This window comes from Pleurodeles waltl, chromosome 8, assembly GCF_031143425.1.
Source record: "Pleurodeles waltl isolate 20211129_DDA chromosome 8, aPleWal1.hap1.20221129, whole genome shotgun sequence".
NCBI classification, from domain to species: domain Eukaryota; kingdom Metazoa; phylum Chordata; class Amphibia; order Caudata; family Salamandridae; genus Pleurodeles; species Pleurodeles waltl.
The window spans coordinates 348,185,006-348,212,156 of record NC_090447.1 but is presented as its reverse complement, the minus strand read 5'-3'; the positions used below and the strand labels follow the sequence as shown (position 1 = coordinate 348,212,156).

At 45.7% G+C, this 27,151-nt stretch overlaps 1 protein-coding gene across 4 annotated transcripts in view; it reads left to right on the top strand.

Annotated features, from left to right (window-relative positions):
• USP9X (ubiquitin specific peptidase 9 X-linked) overlaps window positions 1-27,151 on the top strand; it is a 1,493,361-nt gene that overhangs the window by 713,792 nt on the left and 752,418 nt on the right. For all 4 annotated transcript variants that reach the window (XM_069204214.1, XM_069204212.1, XM_069204215.1 and 1 more), the window contains exon 19: window positions 2,549-2,789. In XM_069204214.1, the coding sequence (XP_069060315.1) occupies window positions 2,549-2,789 (241 nt within the window). The remainder of the gene's footprint in view (window positions 1-2,548; window positions 2,790-27,151) is intronic.

Here is a 27,151-nt window from a genome sequence, read left to right as displayed (position 1 = left end):
CAACCAGCAACACAGGGCCGGCTGGGTGCAGATGTCAAAGTTGAGCACATTTAACGTGGGCTTCTATGGAGACAGGGGGTACTCTGAATCAGGTTGGCCAGCAGGTAAGTACCTGCGACTCAGAGGGCGGACCAGGGGGAGGTTAGAAGAGCATTGGAGGGGCCACAAATAGGCACCAAACACACCCCCTCAGCAGCACACTGGTGGCCGGATGCAGGGTGCAAACAGGATGTTGGGGTTCCACTGGTCTATGAGGAGAACCCGGGAGGCACTCAGAGGCTTCAGGTGAGGTCCAGGGGGGTGTCTCGGGCACACCAGCAGTCGGACAAGGAGGAGGGCACCCTGCTGAACGTTGAGTCACCGGGGGGCGGTCTCTCCTAGGTCTGGGGGCTGCAGGTACAGTGTGTTCTTAGGTGTAGGATATCTTCGTCCGGAGCTTCGCGGTCAGGGGGGTCCTCGGGATTCCCTCTACAGCTGTTGTCTGGAGGAGAGGTCAACCCAGTGTGGGCACCTGCTCGCAATCGTCTGGGGACCCTCTCTTGCTGGGTGGGCCACCTGGACACGGGCTGAGGGCGTCTGGTGTAGAGGGGTCAAGACTCATGCTCCTGGAATGAGGTGGGAGTGCTTGGTTGTTTGTTTCCTTAGACAGAACCGCTGTCCTCTGGAGATATTGGTCCTTTTGGGTGCAAGGCAGTCCTCTGGAGTTGGGCAGAGGTCGCTGGTCCTGCTGGACGCGTCGCTGGTCTTTTGCAGGTTCTTTGAAGCAGGACACAGGCCGGTAGGGCTGGGGCCAAAGAAGTTGTTGTCTTCTTTTCTGCTGGCGGTTTCAGCTTAGCAGTCCTTCTTGTAGGTCGCCAGGAATCTGGTGAGCTGGGGTCAGAGAGGCCCTTAAACCCTAGATTTAGGTGTTTTTTAGGGGTCGGAGGGCAGTAGCCATTGGCTACTGTCCCTGAGGGTGGATACACCCTCCTTGTGCCCACTCCCTTTGGGGATGGGGGCACAACCCTAATCCTATTGGTCCCTGTCCTCCAAACCAAGATGGAGGATTCTGCAGGGAGGGGGTCACATCAACTCTTGTCAGCTTAGGAGTGGTCCTGGTTGGGGTGGTCACTCCTCCCTGTTTTTCTTAATGTTCCCACCGGACTTGCCGCCAAAAGTGGGGCTTTGTCCGGGGGCAGGCATCTCCACTAGCTGGAGTGCCCTAGGGCACTGTATCCCGGGGCTTGAGCCTTTGAAACTCACGGCCAGGTGTTACAGTTCCTACTTGGGGGGATGTGTGAAGCACCTCCACCCAGGACAGGCTTTGTTTCTGACCACAGAGTGCACAAAGGCACTCACCCCATGTGGTCAGAAACTTGTCAGAAAGTGGCAGGCTGACCCAGACCGGTCTATCCTACACTAGCAGTTTGGCTAACATGCAGGAGGCATCTCTAAGATGCCCTCTGTGTGAATTTTTCATTAAATTCCACACTGGCATAAATGTGGGTTTATTGTGCTGAGAAGTTTGATACCAACCTTCCCAGTATTCAGTGAGTTCATTATGGTGCTGTGGAGTTTGTAATGACAAACTCCCAGACCATATACTCAAAATGGCTACCCTGCACTTACAGTACTTACAGTATCTAAGAACGGACTTTAACACTGAAAGGGCATATTGCTCATGCACCTATGCCCTCACCTGTGGTATAGTGCACCCTGCTTTAGGGCTGTAAGGCCTGCTAGAGGGGTGACTTACCTATGCCACAGGCAGTGGTTTGTGGGCATGGCACTCTGAGATGGGTACCATGTTGACTGTCTTTTTCTCCCCACTAGCACACACCAGCTGCAAGGCAGTGTGCACATGCTGGGTGAGTGGTCCCTAGCGTGTCATAATACATGCTGCAGCCCTTAGAGACCTTCTTTGGTCACAGGGCCCTTGGTACCTTTTACAGGGGACTTAGTTGTGTGCTAGGACTGTGCCAATTGTGGAACAAAGGTACAGTTTTAGGGAAAGAGCACTGGTGCTGTGTCTAGTTAGCAGGGTCCCAGCACACTTTCAATCAAAATTGGCATCAACACTAGGAAAAAAGTGGGGTGGTAACCATGTCAACAGTGGCACTTTCCTAAAATGTCACAGGCTGAAATCCTTGTATTAATTTTTCCCATAGCCCACACATGCCTGGCAGACTCAGTATGCACTTACTAGGGAATGTATCTGTCTTCAATATACCTACCAGACTACAATTTGTTCACGGTGTAAACAAATGTGTATTTTTTCTTATTCATTTTAGCACATGATTATTGATTACAGCAAATTTCTATTAGATTGTGTTTTTCTGTTCATGGTTGGCACAGTTTACCTGAATAGGAAATCCATAGGGCATTTAGTCATTATGAATGTTTTGCACTTTGATTCATTGTTCATCTGTACTGTAATTATGTAGATTTCTTTCTTAGAACGCAAGGATAAAATGTTAGGATACTTAGTTTCATTTAAGTGTTCTTGTTAACTGTACATGCTTTTGGGAAACTCAATATAAGAAAGATTTCACTTTTTTTTTCAATACAGAGCTTTTCGTGGTAAACATATCACATTGGTAGTTCGCTTTCCAAACCAAGGTCGGCAAGTAGAAGATTTGGACATATGGTCTCACACGAATGATACAATTGGTTCAGTAAGACGTTGTATTCTCAATCGAATTAAAGCGAACAGTGCACATACTAAGGTTGAGCTGTTCATTGGTGGTGAATTGGTCGACCCTGCTGATGATCGGAAGTTAATTGGACAATTAAATTTGAAAGATAAAACGGTAACTGTTCTTGACAAAATTCTTATGCTTTTACAATATTTGTTTTGCCAGCATTGGAGCAAGATTAAATTGCAAAAAGGGATTGACTTGAAATTCCAGACAAAGTTGATGTACAATACACAGTATGGCAGGGTTCCTGTCTAATTGTCTTACCTTGTCTCTGCTTATTTTTTTTTTATTTCTCATCATTGTTTTTCTCCTAATCACTGCCTCACTTTTTCCAGTGTTCTCTTTCCCCTATTAAATTCTCTTCTTGAATCGTGTTTAACAAAATATGCAAATGTATGTTCTTTTATTCTTCTTTACTGTTTTTACTCTTTAATCCTGGTGCTCTTCAATCCACATCTGAAAAGTACCATACCATTTTTTCGGTGGATCAGAAACTACATGTTCGATGGCATCTGTCGCTGTAGATACGCATGTTCTGCAATAGCTCGCCATCTGGTGTTGGGCCGGAGTGTTACAAGTTGTTTTTCTTCGAAGAAGTCTTTCGAGTCACGGGACCGAGTGACTCCTCCTTTTGTCTCCATTGCGCATGGGCGTCGACTCCATCCTCGATTGTTTTTTTTCCGCCATCGGGTTCGGACGTGTTCCTGTCGCTCCGAGTTTCGGAACGGAAAATTAGCTAATTTCGGAAGATTTTCGTCGGTATTGTTGCGTTCGGGATCGGCGTACTTAGATTCCACACCGCATCGAAGATCGAAGAGCTCCGGTGCCCTTCGGGGTAGTTTTTCGATCCTCCGTCGGGGCCTGGTCGGCCCGACCGCGTGCTGAAGAACGCCGATGGAACGGACCCCGTTTCGTTTCTGCCCCAAATGCCACAATAAATACCCCTACACAGACCAACACTTGGTCTGCAACCTGTGCCTGTCACCTGAGCACAGCGAAGACACCTGCGAGGCCTGTCGTGCGTTCCGGTCCCGAAAAACACTCCGAGACCGTCGAGCCAGAAGACTTCAAATGGCGTCCGCACCGACAGCCCAACGGGAGTTCGAGGAACAGGAAGAAGAAGGTACCTTCTCGATCCAAGACTCAGACTCCGAAGGATTCGACGACACACAAACCGTGAGTAAGACGTCGAAAACCACACAAAGAAACATTTACAAGGCCCAGGGGACGCCACTGCCACCAGGCCATGGCTCCACCCATAAATTCGGTGACCGACCGTCGGCACCGAAAAAGGCCAAAACAGTGCCGAGATCGTCCGACTCCGGTCGAGACACCGGCACGCAGCCTTCTCGGGACCGAGAAAGTGCTGGAGACAAGCCTCGACACCGAGATGCCGGTGTGGACACGGCTCGACGCCGAGACAGCGGCACCGAAACAGATCGGCGCCGAGAGGTTTCGGCCCCGAAAAGGAAAAAAGTCACCTCGGAGCCGAAAAAACACACAGACAAAGTTTCAACGCCGAAACAAACTGCAAGCGACCCAGCTTCAGGCTCTTATACAGAAGAGCACTCGCTAACCTCCCAAATGCAAAAGCATAGGTTTGAGGAAGAGCTACAAGCAACTGATGTGGACCATACGCAAAAGCGTATCTTCATTCAGCAGGGGACAGGTAAAATTAGCACCCTTCCCCCCATTAGGAGAAAGAGAAGGTTGGAGTTCCAGACGGAACAAGCACCACAACCAAAAGTGGTTAAAAGAATTACACCACCACCCTCTCCTCCGCCCGTGATTACCGTTTCACCAGCACAAACTCCATCTCACTCCCCAGCTCACACCACCATGAGCCAGGGTGACCAAGATCAGGACGCATGGGACCTATACGATGCCCCAGTGTCAGATAACAGCCCGGAGGCCTACCCTACAAAGCCATCTCCACCAGAAGACAGCACCGCGTACTCTCAGGTGGTGGCCAGAGCAGCACAATTTCATAACGTAAGCCTCCACTCAGAACAGGTCGAGGATGATTTCTTGTTCAACACACTCTCCTCCACCCACAGCTCCTACCAAAGCCTGCCTATGCTCCCTGGTATGCTCCGGCACGCAAAAGACATATTTAAGGAGCCGGTCAAAAGTAGGGAAATCACGCCAAGGGTGGAAAAGAAGTATAAGCCGCCTCCTACGGACCCGGTTTTCATCACTACACAGCTGCCACCAGACTCTGTTGTTGTAGGAGCAGCTAGGAAAAGGGCCAACTCTCACACATCTGGAGATGCACCACCCCCAGATAAAGAAAGCCGCAAGTTCGATGCAGCTGGTAAAAGAGTCGCAGCACAAGCTGCAAACCAGTGGCGCATCGCGAACTCCCAGGCACTACTTGCGCGCTATGACAGAGCCCACTGGGACGAGATGCAACATCTCATTGAACATCTGCCCAAGGACTTCCAAAATAGGGCGAAACAAGTGGTTGAGGAGGGACAGACCATCTCCAACAACCAGATACGTTCCTCCATGGACGCTGCAGATACCGCTGCACGGACAATTAATACATCTGTAACTATCAGACGGCATGCATGGCTCCGAACGTCTGGATTTAAACCAGAGATTCAACAAGCAGTTCTCAATATGCCTTTTAATGAAAAAGAACTGTTCGGTCCAGAAGTGGACACAGCGATTGAGAAACTCAAAAAAGATACGGACACTGCCAAAGCCATGGGCGCACTCTACTCCCCGCAGAGCAGAGGGAATTACAGCACATTCCGTAAAACGCCCTTTCGAGGGGGGTTTCGGGGTCAAAGCACACAAGCCAGCACCTCACAAGCAACACCGTCCACTTACCAGGGACAGTATAGAGGAGGTTTTCGGGGACAATATAGAGGAGGGCAATTCCCTAGAAATAGAGGGAGATTTCAAAGCCCCAAAACCCCTACTACTAAACAATGACTCACATGTCACTCACCCCCTCCACACAACACCAGTGGGGGGAAGAATAGGTCATTATTACAAAGCATGGGAGGAAATCACTACAGACACTTGGGTTCTAGCAATTATCCAACATGGTTATTGCATAGAATTTCTACAATTCCCTCCAAACATACCACCAAAAGCACAAAATTTAACAACACACCATTCCAATCTCCTGGAGATAGAAGTGCAGGCACTATTGCAAAAGAATGCAATCGAATTAGTGCCAAACACACAGATAAACACAGGAGTTTACTCACTGTACTTTCTGATACCAAAGAAGGACAAAACGCTGAGACCAATACTAGACCTCAGAGTAGTGAACACATTCATCAAATCAGACCACTTCCACATGGTCACACTACAAGAAGTATTGCCATTGCTAAAACTACACGACTACATGGCAACTTTAGACCTCAAGGATGCTTATTTCCATATACCAATACACCCATCTCACAGGAAATACCTAAGGTTTGTATTCAAAGGAATACATTACCAATTCAAGGTACTGCCTTTCGGATTAACAACCGCACCAAGAGTCTTTACCAAATGTCTAGCGGTAGTCGCTGCACACATAAGAAGGCAGCAAATACATGTGTTCCCATATTTGGACGACTGGCTAATCAAGGCCCATTCGTTCATACAGTGCTCAAATCACACAAATCAGATCATACAAACCCTCTTCAAACTCGGGTTCACCGTCAATTTCACAAAATCCAAAATTCAGCCACGCAAGGTACAACAATACCTGGGAGCCATAATAGACACATCAAAGGGAGTAGCCACTCCAAGTCCACAAAGAATTCAAAATTTCAACACCATCATACAACGCATGTATCCAACACAAAAGATACAGGCAAAGATGGTATTACAACTCCTAGGCATGATGTCATCATGCATAGCCATTGTCCCAAACGCAAGACTGCACATGAGGCCCTTACAACAATGCCTAGCATCACAGTGGTCTCAAGCACAGGGTCACCTTCTAGATCTGGTGTTAATAGACCGCCAAACTTACCTCTCGCTTCTGTGGTGGAACAACATAAATTTAAACAAGGGGCGGCCTTTCCAAGACCCAGTGCCACAATACGTAATAACAACAGATGCTTCCATGACAGGGTGGGGAGCACACCTCGATCAACACAGCATACAAGGACAATGGAACGTACATCAAACAAAACTGCATATCAATCACCTAGAACTTCTAGCAGTTTTTCAAGCACTAAAAGCTTTCCAACCAATAATCGTTCACAAATACATTCTCGTCAAAACAGACAACATGACAACAATGTATTATCTAAACAAGCAGGGAGGGACGCACTCCACGCAGTTAAGCCTGCTAGCACAAAAAATTTGGCATTGGGCAATTCACAACCAAATTCGCCTAATTGCACAGTTTATACCAGGGATACAAAATCAACTCGCAGACAATCTCTCTCGAGATCACCAACAGGTCCACGAATGGGAAATTCACCCCCAAATTCTGAACACTTATTTCAAACTCTGGGGAACACCTCAGATAGACTTGTTTGCGACAAGGGAGAACGCAAAATGCCAAAACTTCGCATCCAGGTACCCACACAAACAATCCCAAGGCAATGCCCTATGGATGAACTGGTCAGGGATATTTGCTTACGCTTTTCCTCCTCTCCCTCTCCTTCCTTACCTGGTAAACAAACTCAGTCAAAGCAAACTCAAACTCATATTGATAGCACCAACTTGGGCAAGGCAACCCTGGTACACAACGCTGCTAGACCTATCAGTGGTACCCTGCATCAAATTGCCCAACAGGCCAGATCTGTTGACACAGCACAACCAAAAGATCAGACACCCAGATCCAGCATCGCTGAATCTAGCAATCTGGCTCCTGAAATCCTAGAATTCGGGCACTTACAACTTACCCAAGAATGTATGGAAGTCATAAAACAAGCAAGAAGGCCATCCACCAGGCACTGCTATGCAAGTAAATGGAAGAGGTTTGTTTGCTACTGCCATATTAATCAAATACAACCATTACACACAACTCCAGAACATGTAGTGGGTTACTTGCTTCACTTACAAAAATCTAACCTAGCTTTCTCTTCCATTAAGATTCACCTTGCAGCAATATCTGCATACCTGCAGACTACCTATTCAACTTCCCTATATAAAATACCAGTCATTAAAGCATTCATGGAGGGCCTTAGGAGAATTATACCACCAAGAACACCACCTGTTCCTTCATGGAACCTAAATGTTGTCCTAACTAGACTTATGGGTCCACCTTTTGAACCCATGCACTCCTGCGACATACAGTTCCTAACCTGGAAGGTGGCATTTTTCATCGCCATTACTTCCCTGAGAAGAGTAAGCGAGATTCAGGCGTTTACTATACAAGAACCTTTTATACAACTACACAAAAATAAAGTCGTCCTGAGGACCAATCCTAAATTTTTGCCAAAGGTTATTTCACCGTTCCATCTAAATCAAACAGTGGAACTTCCAGTGTTCTTTCCACAGCCAGATACCGTAGCTGAAAGGGCACTACATACATTAGATGTCAAAAGAGCATTAATGTATTACATTGACAGAACAAAAAACATCAGAAAAACTAAACAACTCTTTATTGCATTTCAAAAACCTCACGCAGGAAACCCAATTTCAAAACAAGGTATAGCCAGATGGATAGTTAAATGCATCCAAATCTGCTACCTTAAAGCTAAACGACAGCTGCCCATTACACCAAGGGCACACTCAACCAGAAAGAAAGGTGCTACCATGGCCTTTCTAGGAAACATCCCAATGCAAGAAATATGTAAGGCAGCCACATGGTCTACGCCTCACACATTCACCAAGCACTACTGTGTAGACGTGTTATCCGCACAACAAGCCACAGTAGGTCAAGCCGTATTAAGGACATTATTTCAGACTACTTCCACTCCTACAGGCTGATCCACCGCTTTTGGGGAAATAACTGCTTACTAGTCTATGCAGAACATGCGTATCTACAGCGACAGATGCCATCGAACTGAAAATGTCACTTACCCAGTGTACATCTGTTCGTGGCATCAGTCGCAGTAGATTCGCATGTGCCCACCCGCCTCCCCGGGAGCCTGTAGCAGTTTGGAAGTTACCTTCAATTATTTCTATATGTATCATCTCAACCTTAAATAGGTGCATACTTAGTCACTCCATTGCATGGGCACTATTACTACAATTCAACTCCTACCTCACCCTCTGCGGGGAAAAACAATCGAGGATGGAGTCGACGCCCATGCGCAATGGAGACAAAAGGAGGAGTCACTCGGTCCCGTGACTCGAAAGACTTCTTCGAAGAAAAACAACTTGTAACACTCCGGCCCAACACCAGATGGCGAGCTATTGCAGAACATGCGAATCTACTGCGACTGATGCCACGAACAGATGTACACTGGGTAAGTGACATTTTCATTACAGCTGTTGTTCTAAAGGTTACACACCTTCTCCCACTGCTCCTTCAGGGTTTTGTGCCCTCGCCAATTTTGTTATATTTTTTCTATCATCTACTTTTATCATACACTGTGATTTTCTTTATTGACTACAGTTTATAATTTGTAGTACAGACTTGCATTTGTTTTTTGTAAAAATGAAAACCTCTCATTGACTTCCACCCATGGCTTGGGAATAGTTTATTGGATGCCTCTATTTAATTCTTATCATAGAGGCAAATAATCACCTGTTTGTAGTGATAAACAGCCACTCGTTAGCCTACCACCTTGCAACAGACTCAGAACATGTATTGACTTGCAAGGGAGACTTTTAACTTACCTATCAACAATTTGATTAACAAAACACATGGAGTCATTCTAACCACTATCCAATGTAAGCTGACTCCTACTCTGAAGAGTCTCTCTCAAACTAAGATTCTTGTTCTTTCCACAATGTATACCTCATATAATTTTGTCACGCCTCAGTCTCTTTAATTGTGCATTTATTCTGATTGTGTTGCCTTGTTACATCCAGACAATTTATGCTGGGTGCAGTTTGTTTTGTAGTAGTACCCATGAACTAGAATGTTCTTGGTCTCTTCATATCCCAGCATTAATTATCTTTAAGAGGTATGTTATGCCTCTCAAACTTAATTATTCTTTGCTGCTCAATAGTAGAGCTTTGAAAATTATTTAACCACAGGTGTTTTCTCTTAAGGATATCAGGGACATAATTTCTCCATAATAGATCCTTAGAACTCCTTTTCACAAGTAAATTACTTCACATCATTATCACCTTATGCATGATTTGGTTACTCCTAGCTGTTCCTAGAATTTTTCCACAATTGTATATGTGACACCTTACATTACAATATCAGCCTGACAAGAGAAGTCTAATACCATAACCCTTCCCCTTCCCTGTATTTAATCTTAGCTCCCACTCATTTGGCGAGGAAAAGATTGCAAACCTAATAGTGAAGGGGTCTGTTGCAAGACAAATAAAAAGTGTTTCCCCCCCAGTGTTTGTATCCAACTTCCCACTTCCTCCCATCCCTCAATCCACTTGTTATAAAATAGGCTGTGCATTCACCGAGTGTCATAAATGGTATGAGTGTTAAGGTAAGTCAGAATGGTTGTTGAAGGGAGATGGCGAAGACTCCTAATCTGCACATTTATGGAGAGGAAGGAATTCTTAGGCGTTCAGGTTGCACCCAAAGATTTCTAAACTCCTTACATTCTCAGCCTGTAACAGCAGTACATATCTTCAGAACTCCATCACTTTAAGGCTCCTATTCTCGCTGCCACATTTTTTTTGTAGGTGGGCTTCATGGCTGAACATTGCTAAACTTCAGATTGGTAATACCTGCACCTCAAGTTGGACTGGCACTTTTCATTGCCTCAGATCCAGCATGTAAACATATTTTAAATTAAACTGATTTCTGGGCACCATAAGTGCTACAGTGAAAACAAATGTGATTGCTCCAACTCCTTTGTGACCAGTTTAATCTCATGCCACTGCAATTCCATTAAACCTTCAGATGTAGGAGAGAAGTTCTATCTCGGTTAGTTGTGCAGTACCATCATACAGCCTCACGATCTTCATTTGTTGCCTGTTTTAGACCATTATTCGTCCAGGTCTTCAGACTGCACACAGACTGTATAGGTGATTCCTAAACTTCGGCTTGGAAGAGACAGGTCATAAGTGCTGAGTTCTTGGACCTCATTCGCACCATGAACATTGATCTCCCCATACTTCAGCAGCTGCTTACTTCGAACTTACAGTAGAGTTTCCAGTATAGAGTCATCGAAACCGGATAGAATGAAATGAAAATCCTACCTTTGATCAATCACCTGAATAGGTTCTCCAGCAATGTAACGTAGAAATGGACCCAGCCAGACTCTGGTTCTCTTACCAGTCATTGAAGACTTTTCTGTCCTTTAAAACTCTAGTTTCCTTTTTTCGAAAGTCTCTAGGAACATCCGATTGTTCCTCTGGCTTTGCCTCCCATTTCAAGAGGAAATCCTTAAGTAGAAAGTGGAAGACTATCCTCAGGTGATAACCAAGTCTAAGAAGTCTTGACGAAATTGCCCAAGAGCTCTGCTGCCTTTATACATTTAATTGTTACTCCACTATCATAATTTACCCTAAATGGCTACTGATGAATGTGTCCTCTGTCTTCTCAGCTTCTCCAACCACCTTTCTCAATGTCACCTCTCACAGTGTCAAAGATTTTTTGTAGGAGTGTGGTGACACGCCTTGCTTTATTGGGGCACTAGACGTTAAATCCCACTATTTCAAAATATTGAGCATGGTGCAGCCCAGACCGCAGTATGTACGGTCTAACTAGCTATTTCTCCTGTAGAAATTGAAGGTGCTCAGGGTTGCCCTGTCACAGCAGCTTCTAGAACGAGTACTGTTTTTCTTCCAGTGGTTTTGCAGGAAACATATTTGGTATTATCTTGCAGGTATACAAATACCTCTGATTTACAGTCAAAAACCAAGACTTAGTCACGATATTACTCTAATGCATTGTCCTCTGTCTAGACAAAGGTCTTGGCTCTGCTGAGTCTTTCTTTGTCATCTTCAGAATGTCCACCAATTCTCTTAAACAGACCTTTACCTTGCCATTAACTTAAGGAATTTATATAATCTTGCGTTTCCAGCCAAATACTCACTGTACTCAGTTATACCTTCATGTAGGACCCATTTCCCTACCATGGAATGTTTGTCAGTAGACAAACCTTGGATTGCTTCTTGGAGAACAGTGCTTTATCAGTGTGGTAGTTCCAAAGGCTGTGAGGCAGTAGCAAATTTGCATTTGGTGCCTGTATGAGTTGAGCAGTCAGTCTAACATTCTAACATTCTCCCAGTATGTCAGTCGCTCATACCACTTTTCAGACAGTAGGCCCATACTTATAACCTTCTTTTGTGGTGTAGAGTGAGTCAACTTCAGCCAAAAATCGCTGGGGTTATAGAATAATGGTTGTGGTCCAGCACTGCTGCTGTACCAACGAAGATCTCAAAATTGTCATAACTCTGAAGGGAGAAGACAGTAAACTCTTAATAATTGGCTTGGTTTGATCTTACTGATGAGTTGGTGGGGAAAAAAGTCCTTGTCTGCTGTTGCTCCCAGGGATCATAAATCTTGGATTTAGTACCATCTGATTGATGACTGGAGGTTAATGCTACTACAGGACCACAATTTTCAGTAAATTTTTGTTTTCTTGATTGGTTTGATGCATTGTTCCTTCCTATATTGTTACTCTGACATATTTGTTTGGAATGGTAGTTCGGCCCTTGGTACAGTCCTGAAAATGTACCATTGTATTCCTGAGTGTTTGGGTGGTGAGAGTGCCAAGCCTTATTAACAGGATCTATCTGATGGAGACATCTAGCCACAGATTCCTTACTTTAGAATCTCCCCCAGGCGCAAGACTGGATCTGGAAACCTTTTCCCCTAGCACTTTGGAAGATGGAGTCTCGTCAGCGGAGTCCATAAAACCCCAGCGCGGACGTCACTTCTTTCTTTTCCACACATACAACGCAAATCCGGTAATGGCTGCCTGGGCTGTTTTAATCGACAGAACAGTGTGCATTTAAGGTCCATGTCTTTGGGCTTTAAGCCCTGTGGACAACAAATATCGGCTACAGACCCCCCACTCTATATGTATGCGCTGCCTGGGAGAGCACCACAACCCCAAAGAGTGCGACTCCTGGCAGCATCTCTGTCCAAACGCTCTGCGGGAAGGCCGTAGGAAACTTCTAGAGGTGCGGATGTTGGTATCGTCCCAGTCTTCATGTCTGTCACGGTCTCCTTCTCGTACCGAAGTCCGGTCACATGCCTAGTCAAGGAGTCATTCTCAGAGGCGTCCTTCACCATTGAAGTCATGAGGTAAGTCCCGACGTCAGTGGTCCAAGTCGCGAGAGTACTGACTTCCCTGTGTTCCGCCGCTCAACATTCCTCAGCTGTGGGGCTGAGGCCTGAGTCTGTCCCGCATTGCCCTCCATTTTCTGAGGCTAGGGCAAATATTTTCCAGATGTGTGAATTCTACAATTCCCTTTACGTTATTGTTGGGAAATCACCTTCCCCTGGAGTGCCTCTGGCCCCCAAGTAGGTGCAAGAGGTTTTGACTGGGTTTACGCTGGCAGGCTCGCCGTCAGGCCTCAGTTGATGAAGTTGTTATGGCGCCAGTGCACAGCCCTTAGGGGATCACACCTTCAGCGTTTGTATTCAATCAGCCGACTCCGGCGGCGCTGATCAATCTTGCATCCCTTTCCCTGCCTGAAGTTGACATTGATGGCAAGGATTCGCATTCTGAACGTCAGTTATCCCTGACCATGGTCCACATTCCGGGGAGTCTCCTCATGTTTGTACTTCTAAGGGACATGGGTGAAGAGGCTATTAGTATACCACACATTTCACAGGTGGAGCAGCCTTGTTTAGAGGATAGCTGACTTAGCTAAGGCTAGTGGTTTGGATTTTTTCCCAGACTCTGGCCAACTTTCACCTCCTGCCCTTGCTATGGAGGTGAGTTCCTCGCGAGCTAACATTGTGAGAAGTGTTTCTTTGATTTTGGTTTTGACACTTCCTTCAGTGGATTTGTCCTCTGAACCTTGCACTGATGTTACACATCAAGGACAAACAGGAGTTGAGCCGTACTTCCTTACAGTGAAGCCCAACGTGATGTTTTGTTGGGGGGCTTGGGCTCAGTTCGATTCAGGGCCCCTGGCACAGACCTGCCCTGGGTGGTCTGGGTTGTTTAATTACTCACCGTAGTTTGGTGTTACATGCTGCTTTAGCCTCCCATGATATTGAGGCTCTTCCACATGTTCCATGTTATAGAGATTCCAGGAGTCTGTATGTTAGTGGAAGGCATACATTTTCCTCCACATGTTCTGCCTTAGGTCCTGTTAATACTTCTTGCGTGTGACACTGTTTTCGCATTCATTATGGGACTCATTGGCTAACATCTTACCTACGCTTCCAGGTGATAGCAGGGACACTCCTGCCCTGATGATTCAAGATGGCCAGTGTAGGAGGCTGGCTCATTTTATGGTGTACACTTATGGTGTGGCACCCTATACTGAGTCCAATCAACCCTTAGTGATATTGTTCAGGTGTCCAGATAGCAAAATATTTCTAGGGTTAGCTGTAGTGAGCAGCTGAAGATTATCCAGGAGGAGTGTAAAGCACCTGCAGTACCACAATAGTCAGTCAGTCAGTGATTGTCACACAAGAAAGAACCACACCAGGTGTTGAAAAAATAAAGTATTCTTTATTACAACACTACTATTATACTAACGTCGGTATGTTTGATAGAGACTTCCAGCTGGAGATTCCTTACCTTCGAATTGTATTCCCTGGTGTCAGCTTTGAATCCAGACTTTTTTGATGAGCAACAACCTGTGCATGCCGTCGGGTGGCGTAGTTCAGCTCTGCGTGCGTCGTTCGGCTATGCGTGTCGTCGTCCTGCTCTGTGTGGCATCGTCAGCGTCTTTGGAGAGCAGTCTGTGACTTCACAGTCGCCTATAGAAGCACCACCCCGGCACGCGTAGGTCAGTTCTTTTTCTTCCTGTGGGTGGGTCTTCGGACGCCACAGGGGTCGTCAGCAGGGGCCCTATCTGGTTGAACGCCGGCAGCTTCAGCCCTGGCACCGTTGGAGACCCAAGGATCCAATACTGGATCCGGACCGACACCGATTCCACACAGTTGGCCTCCTCCGGTGTCGGTCCCGATGTCGACGCTACCCCCAGAACCCCCTCCCCCCCCACCTCCACCCTCCCCCTCCCCCTCCACCGGGGGATGTCCAGACAAACCTGATGGTCATGCCCTTTGACGGCTCACGCCTTTTTAGAGAAAAGACAGACTAGGCGCTTGAGCGGTTCTTGGCCTCTCAGTCGCTGCTCGCCAGCATTCTGCCTTACGCCCCTTTTGAGACTTGAGAAGGGGTGGGGTTCCACGCCACCCACATGTCAGTCACCATCCTCCATCATCACAGCATCCATTGCGAGGAAGAGGTTGTGGTACCTTCAGACCCAGAAGGTCTAGCCCGAGGTTGGCCACTAGCAGCCCCATCCTCATGCCAGATGATCCGGAACAATGTCGTACGATTCCAACTTCGACGGCACTGACACGGTCCAGATCAGTGCCTGAGGCTTATTTTGAACAGCAAGGCACAGGTGAGGAATGGGAGGGGTCTGGGGGCCCTTTAGAGAATGAATTGGAGCAGGACTGGTATCAGGATCTAGGGGAAGCCAGTGGACTGGATACTTCCTCAGATACTTATTTCCTCTCACCTCCTTCTGTGGCTACGGCGGAGGGAGCGTTGTATGCCATGGTGGTGCGTAGAGCAGCTGAGGTTTTGGACCTAGAGTTGCCCACGGTGCCGGTCTGGACTAACATCCTGACAGAGGTGCTTCAGCCGGGGATTGCTACATCAGAGCTGATGTACCCTTCAACGAAGCCCTTACTGATGTCCTGCTGGGGACGTGGTCCAAACCCAGCACAGGGGCTCCGGTAAATAGGACAATTGGCCGCTGCCATCGACCAGCTCCTACTGACCCTCCTTTCCTCACCGAACACCCCACCCCGGAAACCTGGATGGCCCAAGCCTCCACTTCCCGTGGTGCTTTCCCTTCAGCTCTTCGAGATAGGGAATCCAAGAGGCTGGACCAGCTTAGGAAGATGATGTTTTCTTCCTCCAGCCTGGCATTGAAGTTCGTAAACCCATCATGCCTATTGGGCTGTTTTTCCCATACTTTATGGGATACGGTTGCACATGTGCTGCCCCAGGTCCCGAAGGGTGTACGGGACTCTGTCACTCAGGCTGTCAAAGAATGGGGAGAGATGCAGTCAAGTTTACAATTCTGTGTAGTTTGGACACAACTGACTCGCTGGGCAGGGCGTTATCAACAGTGTCCCCTCATCGCCATGCTTGGCTTCGTACGACTTTTTGGGGGATGTCCAGACAAACCTGATGGACATGGCCTTCGATGGCTCACGCCTTTTTAGAGAAAAGGCAGACTCGGTGCTTGAGCGGTTCAAGGACTCTCAAGCTATTTCCCGATCCTTGTGCCTCTTGGTGCCTGCTCGCCAGCAGTCGACCTTATGCCCCTTTAGAGACTTCAGAAGGGGCGGGGTACCACGCCACCCACAGGTCAGTCACCATCCTCCATCATCACAGCATCCAGTGCGAGGACGAGATTGTGGTACCTTCAGACCCAGAGGGTGTAGCCCGAGGTCGGCCACCAGCAACCCCCCTCTTACACAGCACTCAAGCCCTCCTAGTATGGTTCTGCAAGACCATGTTCGTCCAGTTGGAGGGAGAATTCAATTTCATCTCCCTCACTGGCGAGCCATAACATCGGACAAATGGGTCTTGTAGATCATACAGAAGGACTGTTCCCTCCCCTTCCAGTCTTTCCCTCCCACTGTCCCTTCATTGAAAGAACGGCTGATGGAGGATGATTTAATCTTGCTCCGCAAGGAAGTTACGGCTGTCTTGGCCAAGGGAGCCAAAGAAAGGGTACTGATGTTAGAAGAAGGCGGTGGTTGTTATTCCAGGTACTTTCGGATTCCAAAAAAGAACAAGGGTCTTCACCCTATCTTGGATTTAAGGGATGTCAATCTCTTCCTCAGAAAAGAGAAATTCAAGATGCTCACTCTTGCTCAAGTCTTGTTTGCCCTAGACCATGGAGACTGGATGGTAGCGTTGGACTTGCAGAATATGTATTTTCACATCCCCATCCTGCCTGCCCACAGGCATTATTTGCAGTTCAAGGTGGGCCATGAGCACTTTCAGTTTACTGTTCTCCCCTTCGGTCTTACCCGTGCCCCTCGGGTGTTCACCAAGGTGATGGCGGTGGTAGCAGCTCATCTGGGCAAGTTAGGGATTTCAGTCTTCCCTTACATTGAGGACTAGCTGTTGAAGGCTCCTCCGCACCAGGCTCTCGTCACCCACCTTCAGACTACGGCGGACCTCTTGCATTCACTGGGGTTCACTATAAACGTGCCTAAGTCACACCTGACTCCCTCTCAAAAGCTCCATTTTATCGGAGCTGTTCTGAACACAGTGCAGTTTCGGGTTTACCCTCCCGAGCAGCGAGTCCAGGATATTCGTGTTATGATACCGATGGTTCGTCCTCTATCCTGGATTTCAGTGAGACAGACTCTGAGGCTGTTGGGACTCATGGCTTCCTGCATCCTGTTAGTCATACATGCCAGATGGCATATGAGGGCTCTGCAATGGGACCCGAAGTTCCAGTGGGCGCAGCATCAGGAACATCTTACTGACAAGGTTCAGATCTCGGAGAGAACTGCAAAAGACCTGCAGTGGTGGTTAGTGAAGTGCGATTGGGTCAGAGGCAGACTCCTCTCCCTTCCCCAACCAGATTTCACAGTAATTACAGATGCATCACTCCTGGGATAGGGTGGCCATCTGGGAGAGGCGGAGATCAGAGGCCTCTGGTCTCCGGCGGAATCTGGACTCCATATCAACTTGCTGGAGCGCTGGGTGATCCAGCTGGCATTGAAAGCATTTCTTTTTGTTGTGAAAGGGAGGATAGTCCAGGTCTTCACTGACAACACCACTGCAATGTGGTACTTCAACAAGCAGGGCGGGTGGGGTCGTGGACCCTTTGTCAAGAGGCTCTCCGTCTCTGGACATGGCTGGAACAGCAGGGCATAACCCTAAAAGGTCCAACACCTGGTAGGTTCTCTGAACGCCATGGCAGACGAACTCAGCCATTGATGCGTAGCAGATCATGAATGGTATCTCCATCCGGAGGTGGAGTAAGGCCTCTTTCAGCAGTGGGGAGAGCCTTGGTTAGATCTGTTCGCCTCCGCAGAGAACGTGCAATGCCAGCAGTATTGCATGTTGGAGTTTCCAAGGCTGCAATCGCTCGGTGACACTTTTCTTTGCGAGTGGAGTTCAGGCCTCCTGTACGCTTTTCTGCCCATACCACTTCTGCCCAGAGTTCTCAAGAAGCTCAAGAATGACCAGGCCCAAGTCATTCTAATGGGTCTGGATTGGGCACAAAGAGTCTGGTATCCTGAGCTTCTCAAAATGAGCATCAAACCTCCAATCAGGCTGCCTCTTTGGGAGGATCTTCTGTCACAGCAGCAGGAGAGGGTTCTCCACAAAAACCTGTCAATTCTGCGCCTTCATGCGTGGATATTGAGTGGCGGCAGTTGATTGCTTTTGACCTTCCTTCCGAAATCTGTAAAGTTATTTTGGCAGCCAGGCGTTCCTCCACTAAAATGGTATACACCTGCTGTTCGAAACTCTTTGTACTTTATTGTACAGAAAAGTCTATTGATCCTCTTGCTGCTTCTTTCTCAAATGTTTCTCTTTATACTTTCCCATGCCCAGCAGGGTTCTGCCTTGGTTACTCTTAAGGGCTATCTTTCTGCCTTTTCGGCATTCCTTCGGCTGCCTGATCAGCCTTCACTTTTCAAATCCCCCATTGTACGTAGCTTCCTCAAAGGGCTTGTACATGTGTTTCCCCCACACCCTTTGTTATGCCCCAATAGGACTTAAATCTGGTCCTCACATTTCTCACGTGTGCTCCCTTCGAAGCTTTACACAACTGCCCCCTCCAGTTGCTCACCATCAAGACAGCGTTCTTAGTGGCAATAACATCTGCCAGGAGGGTGAGTGAGATGCAAGCTCTCTCATCAAAGCAACTGTATTTCACTATCTGTTGAGACAAGGTGGTACTCAGAACTCGTGCCTCTTTCCTCCTCAAGGTGGTGACCCCATTTCATCTGGGTCAGAATATCACCCTGACCACCTTCTTTGCTCCACTGCATCCCTCTAAAGAAGAGGAGTGACTCCAGACTGGACCCAAAAAGAGCGTTGTTCTGCCTTGACCGCACAAAAGAGTTCCGGATGGATCACCAACTATTTGTGGGGTATGTTGGAGCAAAGAAGGGTCGGGCAGTGCAGAAGCGAACCATTTCACGCTGGATCGTTCGATGCATCACGATCTACTATGCATTGGCCAGGAAGCAGCCTCCTGAGGGCTCATTCTACCAGGAGCAAAGCTGCTACCACTGCACTAGCTCGGGCGTACCAGTCTTGGAGATTTGTCAGTTGGCAACATGGGCATCTTTGCACACGTTTGCAAAGCATTACTGCCTGGACAATCAGGTACAAAGAGACAGACACTTTGCCTGTTCAGTCCTACAGGACTTTTTACTACTGTAGTAGAGGTATCCGCAGCGCACCACCAAGAGGTTATGGCTTGGGTATCTATTCAAAGGTAAAGAATCTGCAGCTAGATGTCTCTGTCAGATGGACAAGTTACTTACCTTCGGTAACGCATTATCTGGTAGAGACTCTATCTGCAGATTCCTTACACCCACTCATGCCTCCCCGCGGATATGTCTAGTAGGGTTGGGGTTTATCCCTTTCAGGGCCCTAGTTGTGCACAGACAAACTGTTGGTTCTATCAATGACTGCGCTTCTGGCGTGGACGTTTGTGGGTAAAGAACTAATGTACGCGTGCCAGGGTGGTGCCTTTACATGCAACCTTGACATCACAGACTGCTCCAATGATGCTGACGACACCACGCGGAGCCAAACGACACACGTGGATCTGAATGACACCACCTGACGACGTGTGCAGGGTATTGCTGAGCAAAAAATTCCAGATTCGAAGCTGACGCCAGGGAATTCAATTCAAAGGTAAGGAATCTGGAGCTAGATAGTCTCTACCAGATAATGCTTTAACAGTTGGACTACTCGTGTCAACCAGTGTCCACTACATACCTTAAAATGGCTTCCTCACATTTACAAAGCCCAGGGATTGGAGTCTGGGGTTTGTAGGGGCACCTCTGTTCATGCAGGGGTGCCCTCACACTCGGGCCATACATCCTACCCTTGTGCTCAAGGGCCTACCATAGGGGTGACTTACAGTTTCCAAGTTCATTGACTGCGATACAAGGCAAGTCTTACATCTTGAGTGAAAGATGCATGCACCCTTTCACGCAGGCTGCAATGGCAGGCTTGCAGACACGGTTTTCATGGGCTTCCATGGGTGGCATAATACATGCTGCAGCCCATGGGAGACCCCTGATGTACCAATGCCAATACTAGGGAGTTACATAGGTGCACCACTATGCCAATTGTGGGGTGTAAAAGTTACCAAGCAACCAAATTTAGGGAAAAGAGCACATACACTGGGGTCCTGGTCAGCAGGATCCTAGCCAGTGTACTACAGTCTGAACACAATGACACCAGGCAAACAGTGTGGGTAACTGTGCTAGAAAGATGCTACTTTCCTACAGCCAGCAGGCAGCTAATGTCATCATTCACTGTGGTATGGACACTACTGACTGTGGTTTGGGCCATGGCCTCTTCAGTGGCACTACATTGCAGTGCGTCGTTACTTTACGCACCTCTGGATTTTCACATTAATTGACCTGCCCTTTGATCGTACCAGTTTATTTGGGGCACAGGCTGACTCTGCTTTAAGGTGTTTTCGTGAAAGTAAGGTTGGAACAGCGAGTTAGCTTGGTTTCTCTCTATCCTTTGGTCTATGGTTAATACTTCCTGTAGTAACAGATGAGCCATGCTTTCGCAGTTGCTGTTCGATGGCTTTTCCACCTAATGGTGGCTCCGAAGGGGGTGTTCTTGTTTTCAGCAGGTGTTATTTTTCCTTAATTTGTTAACTGTAAAGTATTGGGATATTATCCTAGAACCCTGTGCAGGAGGTTTCAATGCTACCTTTATTATTATTGAAAGTGGTAGTTCTCCACTTAAGGCTTGTCAATGACAGCTTCTTATCTGTGTATTTCATTTTGAAACCTGATGTAAAGGTAATGTTGTGTACTTAACTCTGAAGAAGAGCGGATGCTGCAAGAGTCAATACCTTTATGGTATGTACTTTACTCTAAGTAGAGTACTGGTTTGTGTGCCCGAAGAGCATTCATATATATATTTACACAGTCGGAATTCATTAGCTTGTGGGCTATTACTCCTTCATTTGAGGGACCGAGTTGCTCCCTTTGCAGAAGATGACATCTTGTATTCATAAGGTGTAGTATCCCTTTAAAGGGAAGTTGTAATGTATTATTAAAGAAGCTGGGTCGCTGTGAAAAATTTCTTCTTTAGAAGGATTATACAGCACTAAAGGTGTCTGTTCCCTAAGTATTTCTTGAACTGTCAAACAATGTAGATGTTGTTCTACACTATTTGTTATGTACATTCTTCTTTACCAATGATATTGTAGTATCAGTTTTCTCCTTTTGGTAGATTATGTATTGGAAATCAGATCATCTTGGGGACTTTAAGGCTTTCTTTGTTTTGATCTTAAAGGTTTTATATCTGATAGCTATCATAGCTTGTTGGATTTTCTACACTTCGGTGTAGATATTTGTATGTTCATGATATTTGAACATTATTCTTCTTTTTCCTGGCTTATGTCACGGTATCCTGGGTCTACATTTAGAAGTTTATTTCTGTAGATTGTGTTCATTCTCTTATATATAATGTTAATATTAGTGACTCTTAGGACTTATTCTGTACTTTTCAATTTGCATTCAAAAATGTCCTTATGTTCTAAGTGTTTTACCTTCTTCAGGGGGATAGTTGTTGTTGTTTATGGAGCTATTTATATCTGTTCAGCATTTAGGTGTTTGTTCCTTTTCTAGGTGCAACTGTTTTCATGGTGCCATGTCTCTACTTGTAGTAGTTTGGATTCATAGGTTTAAGAAGTGTTGTCATATTACTGAATGTACAAAATCAGAAGGATTCTATTTTTTAAAAAATCTTGTAAAGTTTTTTACGTTTTTGTGTAAGTAACAACTTTTGTAGTTGATTTGTTGATGAGTCTTATTCAATGAGTCACTTATTCACCTTGGTTTCTGCCACTTTACCAAGCCCCTCACCCCCTCTTTAAAAAATAAATAAAAAAATACATCTAGAAATATAAATATATATATTTTTCTTTTGTTACTACATCGGTATTTGTGTATTATATTCCTATGTCAGTAGGTAGGTATATATATTGAAAATATCTTGAAGGTGTTTTAACATCCCTAGCAAATGTTCTTTGGGAAAAGTATATTTATATGCCATCAACTCCTTGTTAAAGAGGCAATTGTATGTTTTTTCTGAGAGAGATAAACATTCTGTGTCTTGCAGTGTAGGTCTGGAACGATATATCTTTACATGGTAAGAGGTATTATAAAATAGTATGCTTGCTGCCCTGTGTTCCAGCTAGGTAGTACATGCAGTTTCGATCTACATATAAGAAGAAATATATTTATGTTCATTACCTCATTTGGTAATACTGTCGTCCGGTCGTGGGTAGAGTTTTTTAATCATACTTTCTTTATCTTTGTAATATATTTGCTGTGGTCCCTTCCTCAGTATTGATGAGGTGTTTGTGCCTGGGTTCGCATCCCCTTAGGAAAGTGAGTAGTTTAGGATTCATCTTGTTAGTTCGCCCCTAACACAGATTGGTCATGTTAACATGGTTTTTCCTTATTCCATGTTTTTCAATGTTTATGGCTCCTTTTATGTTGTGGGTCTTAGGTTGTGAAATATGTCAAGGCTCACCTATATTATTATGCTTTTTGCTATGCTCTAGACCAGTTTTGCTATAGGGATTTTTTTAATTTTATCTAAAGGTATTGATCATGGTTGATCCTATCTCCATGCTGTTAATGCTTTTCGGAAGTTTTATTACTGTTGTCCTTTATACAGTTCTTTTGCTAACGAGAATGTATTTCCTCATAAGTATTCACAGTTTTCTTCTGCTTAGAAATTTTCAATGTTGGTGGGCCACTTCTGACACACATTTGACATACTAACATGGATGCGTTTATTCCCATGCTTTTCATGTCTTATGGTTTTATTTACTTGTGGTTTCTTCCACAGGTTTTGATGTTGTAGTGCATATTATTACTCACCTTAGTTACTATGATTGTCCGGTCTTTTTCTCTTGTTCTAGACTGGTTTGGTGTTAGAGACTTTTTCGAAGTTCTCATTTCGCAGTATCTCTTCTGGGTTACTGTACTTCGATATCTGATTCTAAAGTAAGGAACCTGCGGCTAGTTGCCTCTATCAGACAGACAATTTACTTACCTTTGGTAACGCATTATCTGGTAAAGACAGGATCTAGTTGCAGATTCCTTAACGATCCTCCCCTCTCTGCTGAATCCTCTTTGATCTCGTAAGATTTTGTTATGGAAATCAACATCTAGAATGAATAATTTGTTGTTTAACTGACACAAGGGTGTCTTATTTGTTCAAAGCACACTTCCGATAAGCAGTTTCTATTTGTGGCTCCATGTTTTGAGTGTTGAAAATAGTAAAGGAAGAAAGTGACACTGGCGACAGTGGGGTGGAGGGGCATGGGGGTGGTGTGGGAGGGGTTGTATATGGACTCTGCTAACATCCCATCTGGTGGATGTCGTCGATACAGAGTCGCCGAAGCTCTCTTCGGATGCGCAGACATGCTAGGGGAAAAAGTTTCCGGATCCAGGCTCGTGCCTCGGGAAGATTTTAAAGTAAGAAATCTGCAGCTAGATCCTGTCTCCACAATATAATCCGTCGCTCAAGGTAAGTAACTTGTTCTTCAGAGAGGGGCAAAAAATGTAATGCAGAACTAGGGACAATAAATGGGACAGGTGTGTACAGTGCATGTAGCTCAATGTGGAATTTTTAGTTTTTAGTGAGTTGGTACCGTCATTGTACAATTAAATTGTGTTCCATAAAGAGAAATTAAACGTGGGTGAGGGACCAGCTGGAACACATGATGTCTTCAAAATCCTGGAGCTCCACATTGACCACCCTATCTTCTGGTGATCCACATTCCTTTGGCCATTAGTAACCTGCAGCAATTCTTGCTGACCTTTGGGATTGCTGCAGTATTCTGCAGAGAGCTGCAAACAGAAATTCTTTGGCAGCGAGGAACATGTTTGATCCTTCTCATTCTTGTCTTTGTATACTCCAGAAGCCTGGGTAAATACTTCCAAAGGAAGCAGGTCCACTAAAGTCCTTTTCCCTGATGGATTGGGTGCTGAATAGCAGAGCTGCAAGGTAAAAAATGTCTAACTCTGCTAGGAAGATAACCGCTTTCCTCTGTCCCACCACTACTGTTAACTACACCGTAGTTGACTTGTCCAGTAGCGGGTGGAATCTTAGAACTTGAAGTGGACCTGAGGCCTATGAGAGACCATGATCCCATTGTCGCCCTACTCTCAATGTAAACCCCAGAAGATGAACCAGATCGTTCAATTCATGCTGTTGTCATGAAAACTACAATCACATGAAGCTCTCAAAATGGATCCACGTCTGGTGATGCAGAAAGAAAATAATTGACATCAACGGGCAGAATTGGCGTCTGTACAGACTCCACACACAATTTGCAGAGTCGAAGTATTTATCAGAAAAAGGTAATTATTGGAGGTCAGGAATCAAAGTGTAATATCGGCTATTTCCACTTGTAGCTATCAGCAGTTGTAATGTTTCTTTAAAAAAAATGAACTAACATGTATAAAATTCCTATGTGCATACTATTCCTTATATATGCTGGCTAAAATTCAGTTCTTTCTATGACATAAGCACATGCAGATATGAATACATAGCTGGGCTCTGCCTTACCCTGGCACCTAGATTCCCTGTGACAGTTGATTTAAGCATAGACATTTTATTAGAGGCTTGGACTGCACCATTTTCAACTTTGGGCAGGACCTTGTTTTGGTGACGGTTGAAACCCCAGCAGCTTGTTTCAACCTACTTAAATTGCCAAGGCCCATACATAGAGCCATTAAAACAGACAGTTATCATACCGAAGATGCTACATTGTATAATTTGTTTTTGATGGATACTTCCAGCCTCAAATTCCTCACCTTTGCAATATTTCTCAGGCGCTGAACTGGATCTGGAAGGTTTTATAACAGTATTCCTGTGCTCTGCAAGGTGGAGTAACTCAGCAGCGCGTCAACCCTGTTCTGCCCCGAGTAGGAGAGCAGAGCCACATATAGTTGACACTCCTGCCCTCTGACATCAGCTTCTTTCTTTCTGCGCCTTTGTACATGGATCTGGAGCTCCACTCCCTTTTGTTGGATGACTGATTCATTTGACATTCTCTCCAGATGTCTCCACTGAATAATACAGGGTTCCAGCACTGACTGTTGGAAGCGTATGTCAGTGACGGAAGCATATGTCAGTGACACACCCTCACAAGATCTACCTATGATGTTTGTGCCCAGAACACAGCTCCAAGTCATGCGTAGTGTGTGCCATCCTGCCCCCAAAGATGATCCAGAACCGTGAAACAAAGCTGTAAATTGCTGAACGCTGAAAGAAGTCATGGATGTCACCTAAGTCCTGCCTCAAGTCAGGGGCTTACTCATTCCCTTTTTAGAGGCCACTCCCATGACAAGTCTGTTTGTGGTCAAAGTTGTTCAGTAAGTTGAAAACCAAGAAGAAATTAAAGAAGTCAAAAAGGGACTCGACTCCATTCCAGCATTCTCGTTCCAAAGAGAAGATGGGAGACTGTCAAGGTGCCAACCTGTCTCGCTGCTGTGGGTCAGCCTAATCTGAACCCTTGCTTCCATTTAAGACAGCTCTGACACCTTTGTGAGTACTTGGGCAAAGCCTTGCTCTTGCACAATGGTGAACAGGCAGATGGCTAAGCACCAGAGTTTGGCACCTAGCAACCTGGCCTTTTTTTTTTTTTTTTTTTTTTTTTTGCTCAGCACCTGACTCCTACGTTTTTGATGGTCCAAACAGCCACAGTGAAGTGAACCTTAATTCATTCCCCAAAACCCCTTCAGACAGGTAGTTCTAAAGGATTGAGGCATTCAGAAAGCAGATGTTCTCATCTGCCAGCTGAGCATTGAAGTCAGTCAATACAGTCTGCTTCATAGGCTACTATAGAAGCTTCAGAGCGCACAGCAAACTTGTTCAAAGCAGGATCAGATATTTTCTTCTAGAGTGGCAGGCCAGTACATCCGACAGATGGGGACAGTTGGGCTTTGTCCTTCCATTCCTTTTCGACCCTTCTCAGCTTCCTTGGACGTCAGAGAGGCTTTAAGAGGAGTGCTATGCATTGGCCAAGAACCAGCCTGCGGAAACATTTGAGGCCTCATTCCACCAGGGCCAAGCCTGCTACAGCTGCCAGAGCATGTCAAGTGTCTGTTGTTGACATCTGGGAGGCTGCAACATAGGTGTCAGTGCACACGTTCACAAAACACTCCTTCCGTGACAACTTGGTCTGATAGGAAGGACCAGGTTAGTTTTGCAGGACTCCAAAGACCCTCCACCTTGGGAGGTTCGCTTTGGTATCTACTTTAAAGGTAAGGAGTCTACTATTAGAAGTCCATCGGAAGAGCAACTTACTTACATCTGGTAAAGCTCTTTCCTGTGGATACTCTAACTGCTGATTCCTCACTGCACGCCTGCTACCCTATTCTGTGGTTCTGGGGAGTAGCCTCCTGTTACTATCTAAAAATGTCCCAAATGGGAGATTTGCACACTTATACCCCCAGTTGTTTTGTACTCTGTGTCAGAGGGCGCAGAAAGAGTCAAACAAGAAACTGATAATAGCGTGCAGGAGTTGTGCTTAGATGCACAGCGCCAACTAGCAGAACAAGAGAGTAGTGCTGTGAAATCTTTCAGATCCACTCTTGCACCTGTAGAGTAGTCCAAAGGTGAGGAATCTTCAGTGAGTTTGAGTATCCACCAGAAAGAATGTGACTGAACATAATTAATGTATCCATGGTGGCCATAGGTTTTTATTCCCTCTTAGGAGTCTTTGCAGGGGACTTTATATCTCCACTTTATAGTCTCTGAAGGACCTGTTGATTTTGATTGCTTTTCAGCATAGATCTCTTGACATCTTCATATTCCTGTTAGCCATTTGTTATGGAGATAAACAGGTCATCAGTTCTGTAGTTTTTGGGAGTCGACCAGAGTAGCAGGCGCCCAACTAAAAGGTTTATTTTTTATTTTTATAAAAAGCCACCGCTCTTTAAGTAATCAGGATTTTGAAAGGAAGAAATTGGTGTATGACCTGTTCTCTTCTGTTTGAATTAATGAATCAGAATT